Source organism: Ochotona curzoniae, unplaced genomic scaffold, assembly GCF_017591425.1.
Source record: "Ochotona curzoniae isolate NIBS_2020 unplaced genomic scaffold, NIBS_Ocur_1.0 contig_3622, whole genome shotgun sequence".
NCBI classification, from domain to species: domain Eukaryota; kingdom Metazoa; phylum Chordata; class Mammalia; order Lagomorpha; family Ochotonidae; genus Ochotona; species Ochotona curzoniae.
In genome coordinates, this window is record NW_024465926.1 from 20,349,039 (window position 1) to 20,358,208 (window position 9,170).

The 9,170-nt window shown below is 58.5% G+C and overlaps 1 protein-coding gene across 3 annotated transcripts in view; it reads left to right on the top strand.

The window, feature by feature from the left end:
* Positions 1-9,043, top strand: part of KIFC3 (kinesin family member C3) — a 28,238-nt gene extending 19,195 nt beyond the window's left edge. For 2 of the 3 annotated variants that reach the window (XM_040982631.1, XM_040982633.1), the window contains 13 exons: positions 203-376; positions 949-1,096; positions 1,207-1,337; positions 2,410-2,521; positions 3,833-4,014; positions 4,594-4,698; positions 5,991-6,121; positions 6,414-6,537; positions 6,995-7,124; positions 7,209-7,438; positions 7,581-7,715; positions 8,007-8,115; positions 8,653-9,043. In XM_040982631.1, the coding sequence (XP_040838565.1) occupies positions 203-376; positions 949-1,096; positions 1,207-1,337; positions 2,410-2,521; positions 3,833-4,014; positions 4,594-4,698; positions 5,991-6,121; positions 6,414-6,537; positions 6,995-7,124; positions 7,209-7,438; positions 7,581-7,715; positions 8,007-8,115; positions 8,653-8,678 (1,737 nt within the window). In that variant the 3' untranslated portion in view covers positions 8,679-9,043. Of the gene's footprint in view, positions 1-202; positions 377-948; positions 1,097-1,206; positions 1,338-2,409; positions 2,522-3,832; positions 4,015-4,593; positions 4,699-5,990; positions 6,122-6,413; positions 6,538-6,994; positions 7,125-7,208; positions 7,439-7,580; positions 7,716-8,006; positions 8,116-8,413; positions 8,443-8,652 lie in introns of all 3 variants that reach the window. The other variant, XM_040982632.1, reaches the window with a different exon arrangement.
* The last annotated feature ends 127 nt before the right edge of the window (positions 9,044-9,170 follow it).

The window sequence follows — 9,170 nt, forward strand, 5'->3', positions numbered from 1 at the left end:
CAGGTCATGGCCAGGCTTCTAGAAGGCTTGTTATAATAAGATTCCACTGAATTCTGCAAAGCCACTACCCCGGGCTCTTCTCAGTTTCTTCTACAGTCCCACCCCTCGGGCTATTGATGGGACCCTGAGGTTCCCCTCCTATGGCCGCCTCTCCCTTCCTGTGGCTCACATTCCTGCACCCTCCAATCCTGACGCCTTGCAGTATGTCATCAAGACGGTGGAGGTGGAGTCGTCCAAGACCAAGCAGGCGCTCAGTGAGTCCCAGGCCCGGAACCAGCACCTGCAGGAGCAGGTGGCCATGCAGCGGCAGGTGCTGAAGGAGATGGAGCAGCAGTTACAGAGCTCACATCAGCTGACCACACAGCTCCGCGCGCAGGTGTGCAGGCACACAGGCCACACTCTACCCCACCCCTACCAGGCCTTGGTACCTGCCAGGGAAGGAGGTTGGTCCGGACGGCACAATAACTGTGCATTGGGGATGATCCACTGCCTTCTTGCCCTGCTGGGACCAAGGGCAAGTTTGTTGCCTTTTCCTCATCTCTAACATGAGCTGGTCAGCACCCAGGTTTGCTCCAGGGTCTCTGAAATGCCTCCCATGTGCTGAGCCTGGAACAGTCCTTTGGTTGGTTCTGCAGAGACTCTTGTCAGTTTTAGGGCAGTCACTCTCACAACTCCTCTAGGGGTGTGAGGCCCTTGCCACCCCTTCTGTTCTCAGGGCAGGTGGTGCTGATGTGTGGCCGGGTGGGAGGGATGTGAAGGCAGCCTCATGAAGCTCACAGTCCAGTGCCAGGGAGTGGTGAAAGGAAGAAGCTGCTTGACCATGCTCCCCTGTGTGTGTGTGTGTGTGTGTTCACATGGGTGTGGAGGTGAGGGAGGGGCGGGGCTTCCCTAGCCGACACCCCACCCTCTCAGGCCCTGGGGCTCTGAGCCTTCTGACCTGGCCGCCAGATTGCCATGTACGAGTCAGAGCTGGAGCGGGCCCACGGGCAGATGCTGGAGGAGATGCAGTCCCTGGAGGAAGACAAGAACCGGGCCATCGAGGAGGCGTTTGCCAGAGCCCAGGTGGAAATGAAGGCTGTGCACGAGAACTTGGCAGGTGAGAGTCCTGCCCGGCCCTGCTGCAGCCTTCCCATGCCACGCCATGCCCTTCCTCCTCCTGCCCCCCTCACACACCGTGCCCATATCTTACTCCTTCTGTCCCTGAAGGCGTCAGGACCAACCTGTTGACGCTGCAGCCAGCCCTGCGGACCCTCACCAACGACTACAACGGGCTCAAGCGGCAGGTGCGCGGCTTCCCTCTGCTGCTGCAGGAGGCCCTCAAGAGTGTCAAGGCCGAGGTGAGTGCTGGCCAGAGGCAGGGTCAGGGGGAGAGGCCCTAACCTGGAGTCCCTAGTCAGGCACAGTGTCCCCCGGGGCTCTACTCCTCAACCCAACAGGCTGCCACCCACTGGTTGTGGCAGGTATTGGTCTCTTTCTATAATTCTTTCTTTTTAGATTTATTTACTTAAAAGCCAGAGTTAGAGGGAGAGACAGAGGATCTTCCATTTGCTGGTTCACTGCCCAAATGGCTGCAGTGGCCAGAGCTGGGACAATCTGAAGTCAGGAACTATGAGCTTTTTCTGGGTCTTCCACATGGGTACAGAGGTCCAAACATTTGAGCCATCCTCTGCTGCTTCCCCACTTGCATTAACAGAGAGCTGGATGGGAAGTGGAGCAGCTGGGACTTGAACCGGTGTCCATATTGGATGCCAGTACCACAGGTAGCAGCATAGGTCCTTGTGATTGCTTGAACCCAAGCTGTCGCATGGGTGTTCAGGGCCCCATGGGCCACACGCATTCTCATGACTGCCAAAGCTGCTCTTGCCCAACATGAGACGAGCTGGTGTCTCTGCAATGACTCCCGTTTGCTGAGCCTGGAACAGCCCTTTGGCCAGCTCTTCAGAGACTCATACATCTTGGGTATCTCTGCCTCTCCTTGCTAGCCAGCAGAGGCAGCCCTGCTGGATTTGGGCTTCTACTTCTTGCTTTCTGCTCCTCTGTGATTGAACTGGGAGACTTTTGCCCCATCATCTCCTACCAGTTCGCAAATTAGCCTTATCCCCATCTTAGAGGTGAGCAAATTGAGGCTCACAGGGAGCTTGTTGTCTCCAGGGTAGAATTTGATCTGTCCAGCTGAACCCAGTCAGTAGCAGGTGCTGACGCTGAGCTAGGTGTCTGACCTGTGGACCTCACTTCTCCATGTCTTGTTTTCTTCATTTGTAAAACAGGACAGTAGTAGTAGTGCTGGCAGCCCCTGCCTCAGTGGGGTCAGTGTGTGTCTAGCAGTGAATCCAGGGTGAGGCAGGGTGACCATCCTGGGTGGGGATAGGGGGATGGAGCCGGCCCTCATGGTTACGTGTGCACCTCCAGATCGGCCAGGCCATCGAGGAGGTTAACAGCAGCAACCAGGAGCTGCTGCGCAAGTACCGCCGGGAGCTGCAGCTGCGCAAGAAGTGCCACAACGAGCTGGTGCGGCTGAAAGGTGACCGCTGGATGGACCAGGGCTGGAGTGGTGGCTCAGGGGGCCAGCACTTGATCTCTGGGGCAGGTCATGCCGAGAAGCTGTCATTGTCTCTTTGTAGACCAGGGGTCAGGGGACTCTCTCAAAGTCACACGGATGGCAGACAATCCTTGCATCTGAACCACTCTGTCCAGCTCTGAGGCCCCTACCCCCATGCCGAGGGCAGGTTATTCCCAGGCTGTGGGTAGCCAAGCACTGGGCAGTGGTGGCCGGAATGCTGCATGTTCCAACCTGGGGTCTGGTCTCTGGGTACTCTCCAGAGGTCCAGAGAGCAGTGCTGTGTGCCAGGTGCTGCTGTGGCCACTGAGGGGTTGCTGCTGTTCCTGCCCTCACAGTGTATCGTCCAGAGTTTCTTCATACTAGAGCCCCTGGGTGTAGGACAATGAGTGATGGGGGGCTTCCTGGAAGAGGCAAAGCTGTAGTCAATACTTGGCCCTTGAGCGGACAGGGTATGAGGGCAAGGAAGATGGGGCTGTGTTGAGAGTAGGGGCTCTGTGGCCATTCAGGCTGCTAAATGCCCTGAGACCTCCCAGTGTTCTTGCCCGCCACATGGTCCCATTTCCTGGCCTGATTCCCAAGCCCCGTGTTGGCATTGAGTGCCCTTTTCGAATGGCCAGACGTTGGCTCACCTGGGCACATGCTGCTCACTGAATGGGTAAGGACGTTGAAGACTGGGTGTGGGGGAAGAGAGAGAACAAGTCCACTTTGGTGTCCATCTCAGACCAGATGCAGTGCTGGGCCCACAAGGGGCCTTTCCTCCCCATCCCTGAAGTGAAACTCCCATATTGGGCTGCTCAGGAATGAATGCACTAAGTGAGCCCAGGGGGGACGTGGCTGCCCAATGGCAGCACTGTGGGCCACCTAGCTAGGGGCTTTGTACAGAGTCATCTGCCATTCACCTTCCTTGAACATTAGTGGATGCCAGAGCAGAGTTTAAAAGACTTGAAAGGTAGAAGGGAAGAGACATATCTTTCATCCACTGGTTCACTCCCTAAGTGAGCACAATTGCCAGGGCTGGGCCAGGAGCCTGGAACTCTATCCAGGTCTCCCAAGTGGATGCAGGGACCCAAGCACTTGGATCATTTTTCACTGCTTTCCCAGGGATGCTAGCAGGGAGCTGAACTGCCAGCAGAGCAGCTGGGACTTGAACCAGCGCACTGTGGGATGCCAGCATTGCAAAGAGCAGCTTAACCCAGTGTGTCACAGTGCCAACCTTGATGATCTGCTTTTGACCTGACCTGTCCCCATTTACCCCACCCCCAACCATTTCAGGGAACATCCGAGTGATTGCTCGGGTCCGGCCAGTCACCAAAGAAGATGGGGAGGGACCCGAGGCAACTAATGCTGTGACCTTTGACCCCGATGATGACTCCATCATCCACCTGCTGCACAAGGGCAAGCCTGTGTCTTTCGAGCTGGACAAGGTCTTCTCTCCGTGGGCCTCGCAGCAGGATGTGAGTGTGGGCCCTGGGGGCAGATGGCCTCAGGCATGGAAGGTAGACCGTAACCCACTGAGACAGGCTTGTTGGGACCAGCTAGAACAGAAAGCAGTGTTTGAGGTAAGGGCCCTCTGTCTGGGAGGAGACTCCAGGCCTCAAAGCCTCCCATAGGTGGAGGGTCCATGCAAGCCCCTCCTACCTGATTATTCTTATGGCTCCTCCCATTTAGAGGACTCAGGGTCCCCAAGGCCCCAATCTCCTGCCAGGATTACCCTCTTGTATCAGTCCCCTGAGCCTTAGTGGGGACTTGACCTTCAGTGGCATGGATGGTGTGTGGTCTCAGCATCTGCTCTTCTCTGCCTGGGCCCGTCTCTGCCCTGACTGCTGGTGGGTGGTAGGCCCTGGAGGTGGGCAGACACAGCCCCCTCTTCCTTGGTTGCCTACTGATGTCAGACACACAGGGTATGTGAGTGGGGAGCCCCCACAGCAAGCATGTGGGCCTTTGGGGTGTGCAGGGAGCACTCTGGACTGGGAACCAGCAGGGTCCTGGACCCTGCAAGCCCCCATCCATCATCCATCTCACTCAACTCACAGGTGTTCCAGGAGGTGCAGGCCCTAATCACCTCATGCATCGATGGCTTCAACGTCTGCATTTTTGCCTATGGCCAGACGGGGGCTGGCAAGACGTACACCATGGAGGTGGGTGCTGCCTGCTGGTGTGGGGGTTACGAGTTTTTGGGGGGCCTCACACCTTGCTCATCCCAGGACTCCAGGCAGACCTGGGGAGGAAACCCCTTGCCCTAGAACCGTGGTCAGTGCCCATATAGTCAGGACAGTGCTATGCTGCCAGCCAGAGTCTGGGGCAGTCAACGCCTGCTTTCTGAATTCTTGTGGTCTGGCTGCTGCAGGCTGGGCCCAGGGTTGCTGGGCTGAATGAGGTGGGGCTTTAGGCCAAGGAGCAGGCCAGGCTAGGCCCCTGAAGACTGCTGTGAGGTATGGTGGAAGACGGCAGGCCAGCCCCTCCACAGATGGGGCACTGGGAGGGAAAATCTTGCTTGGAGATGGAAGGCTAGCTCAGGGGGTGCGCTTGGGACTTGGGTGAGCTTTACTCACTGTTCCCTGGAAGGGAAGGCAGCTGTCCAGTGTGCAGATGAAGGGAATGGCAGAGCTGCCAGGCACCCTTCAGGAACCCGCTCTGTCAGCCCCGTCCCCCCAGTGTATACTCTACTGTTCGTACCATCTTAGGATTGGTTAGTTGGGAGGGGGTAGGGGTGGCAGAACCTTCTGGGCTCCTGGCACTGTCAGAGCTGTTTAGAACTGAGAAGGGCATCTGTTCTCTAAGCACATCTGCAAGGCCTCGATGGAACAGAGACCCTGCCCCTACAGCCAGCTTGGCAGTGGGTAAGATAGCAATGAATACAGCCAGTTAGCAGGTGCCTGGCCGGGGGCGGGGGAGGAGGGTTTGGAGAGAAGCTGCTCCAAGGTGACAGAGGTAGCCTTGACTGCCTGGGAAGGGTCAAGGCCCAAGTGTGCCTAAGGAGGGAGGAAGGGACATAGTAAAAAGTGCTGTGGGAGTTGGGGCGAAGTCCAGATGTCTCAGGATCTTGACCCAGGCAGGGCCTCAGCCCCTCTGACCCCAGACTCTTTGCACCTGCCTGTGGCTACCCCCAACCCCATTATCCTGGCTCATGCTTCCCTTGACACACCTGGTGCCTAGCAGGGCTGTGTGCAGTCCCAAGCCCACCACCCCGGCCCTCCAGTGCTCTGCTCAAGGTCCCAGGGCCATCCTGGCAGGACAATGTTACTTTATAGATAGTTAAACCTGGGCCTGGGGAGGGGAAGTTGCTACCAGTTGGGTTTGGATGAGCAGACCTGCACGGAAGCTCCCCTGGGAGGAGGACCTGAGGAGGTTGGGAGATAACAGTCGTCATGCAGCCGTCAGCCATGGCAGGGAACACCTGACTCAAGGCACCCTTTCCTTCCACTCCCAGGGAACCCCTGACAACCCAGGCATCAACCAGCGGGCGCTGCAGCTGCTCTTCTCTGAGGTGCAGGAGAAGGCATCTGACTGGGAGTACAACATCACTGTCAGTGCAGCCGAGATCTACAACGAGGTCCTCAGGTGCAGGCCACAGCACCAGCCCCACGGGCAGTTCTGGGGATTTCCAGGGACTAGATGAGGCCGTGTAGGGACCCATGCCCTGGGGGTTGGGGTTCAGGAGGTCCCTATACAGGAAGGGGCAGTGATGTGTGACAAGACAGCTGGGGCCTTACCCACAGGGTTCATGCAAAGTGGAGGCAGGAGTGACTCCATCTGCTGGACTCCTGAGGGAACAGCAGAGTACCGGGGAGAAGCTGCAAGAGAGCAGGCCTGGATGCAGAGGAGGGGGTGACTGTCCTGCCTGCCCCTCCAGGGACCTGTTGGGGAAGGAGCCTCAGGAGAAGTTGGAGATCCGGCTGTGCCCAGATGGCAGTGGACAGCTCTACGTGCCAGGGCTGACCGAGTTCCAGGTGCAGAGTGTGGACGATATCAACAAGGTGTGTGGCCAGGGGGCATCTAAGGAAGTGCTGGGGAGACCCCAGACCCAGCAAAAGCTGCTGCGTACCAGGACAGAGCCAGGGGCCAACCAAGTGCATGATTGGGGCACATCCCTACTCCCCTCGGAACCTTAGATGTGATGAGGCAGGTGTTTGGGGGCAGCAATGCCCATGCTGCATCCCACACTGGAGTTTTGGCATCCCATCCAGCTTTCTGCTCATGTGCAGCCTGGGGGGCCAGTAGGTGGTTGCTCCCCCCGGTGTGGGAGCCCTGCCTGGAGGTTTTGGCCTGGCTTAGCTCTGGCTGTGGTGGCCCTTGGGGGGGGGCAACCAGTAGGCAGAGTAAACCTCTGCCTTTGAAATTGAAGTGAACAGAACATGGAGGGTCACACTACCCCTCAGAGGCTTGGGGTTCAGGGATTCCAAAAAAAGCCCATCGTGAGCCCCTGTGCTGCAGGTGTTTGAATTTGGCCACACCAATCGCACCACGGAGTTCACCAACCTGAATGAGCACAGCTCCCGCTCGCACGCTCTGCTCATTGTAACGGTGCGCGGCATGGACTGTAGCACGGGCCTGCGCACCACAGGTGAGTGTGGGCACCCGGGTGGCTCAGCCTGGGGACCGCTGCTTCCCCCCGGCAGCCTTGACATAGTGAGTGCCCTCCCTTCAGGAAAGCTGAACCTGGTGGACTTGGCCGGCTCCGAGCGTGTGGGCAAATCGGGGGCGGAAGGCAGCCGGCTGCGGGAGGCGCAGCACATCAACAAGTCGCTGTCGGCGCTGGGGGACGTCATTGCTGCCCTGCGATCCCGCCAGGGCCACGTGCCCTTCCGCAACTCCAAGCTTACCTACCTGCTGCAGGACTCACTCAGTGGTGACAGCAAGACCCTCATGGTGGTACAGGTGAGGTCCCCAAGTCGGTGCTCTGTCCCTCACACGGTGCCCTTGTCACCTTGCCTGCCCTTGACTGTCACCTGGGTCTCCTAGCAACCCTACTGTCCCTCCGGTACAGTGGGGACAGCTGGCTGAGTGCTCTGACCCCCAGGTGTCCCCCGTGGAGAAGAACACCAGTGAGACACTCTACTCCCTCAAGTTCGCGGAGAGGGTGCGCTCTGTGGAGCTGGGCCCTGTGTCCCGGCGTGCAGAGCTGGGATCCTGGTCGAGTCAGGAGCATCTGGAGGTACGGGGACAACACAGGCCAGAGTGGGAAAGAAACTTGGGATGGCATGGGCAGGGAGAAGAGGAGGAGCTTACAGGAGAAGTCACAGGCTTTGGACCAGGGGAAGCCACCAGAAGGAACTAGAACTTTACCTCAGCTGGGCAGCAGGCCTGGACCGAGGTAGTGAATTGGTCTCATAACACCCTTCTTACTGCTGAGGGAACTGAGGCTTAGGAGACTAGAGAAGGGAGTAGAGGAAAACACCGCATGGCCAGTGCAGCGGGACCCCAGGCCCTGCCTCTCTGTCCACAGTGGGAGCCAGCTTACCAAACGCCGCAGGCTTCAACGCGTGCCCACTCAGCACCCGGCTCTGGGACCACAAGCCGCGCTGGCTCCATCCGGAGGAAGCTACAGCCCTCAGGTGAGCCTGCCCCACCCAGCCCCCTGTTGCCCTCCCTGGGCAGACAATGCTGCATCCATCTCAGAGGGGAACCCCAAGGCTCTGTGATGGGACAGCTGCTGCCCCCTTAACTGGGCCTGCTGATAGGAGGCCAGGAGATGGTTTGGAGGCTGGGCTGGCTGGGTTCGGGGAAGCAGCACACCCTCTCAGCATAAACTCAGCATCCCTGGTCTGGGAACTGACAGAGAGGAAGCTGTCCAGGATGGGGTCCTGGCCCCAGGTAAGCCCTGCAGTGAGACCCCTGTCACTTTAATTTCAGTCTGAAGGCTGGGGCTGCACGGTCTCCAGGTGAGTGTGGGGCCAGCGGCCCAGGGCCCGCTGACTGCCCCCTGCCCACCCGCCTGGCCCGGGGCATAGGGCTGTGCTGGGAGTTCGGCTGCTCGGGGCTGGCTCTGTCCCCGCTGCCTGCTTGTCTGCGTGCTTTGCTGGGCTCTGTCCTATACTCGCAGTCCTACCATGGGCCCTGCAGCTGACAGCCCTATATTCCCCCTCCCACAGGGAAGTCAAGACCCGTGCCTGTGTGATGGACAGGGTCACCCTGCTGGGCCAGGGGCCTGAAGCTGCTGCACTGCAAGGGCTTCCTGTACCACGTTCAGGAGGAAGTAGCATCTTGGCTTGGGCACAGACGGCGTGAGCTGCAAGGGCAAGCCCGGGCCCATGAGGGGAGGGTGGGCCTCTGGCCGTCATGTACATAGTGTTCTTGGGGGTGTAGGAACCCCACCACCCAAGTTGTATTTATGGCCAGGGATCCCACTGCTCCCATCTGCCTGGTAGCAGGCATGGTCCTGGCTCATTGGCCTCCCGAGGCCCACCCTCCCTGAAATCCTATTTAAGAACTTTTGGAAGCTTAGCTGTTTTTACTTATTAAAATAAAAGCCTTTTTACACAAGTGTGGTCAGGGAGTGCTGGGTTGGTGAGCCTTGTTCACCCCTCCCCACAGGCAGGTAGGGACCCTGCCCCATCCTAACCCTCGATTACTTTTAGGAGGTGCCCATAGCAGCTGTCGGAGCCGTCCT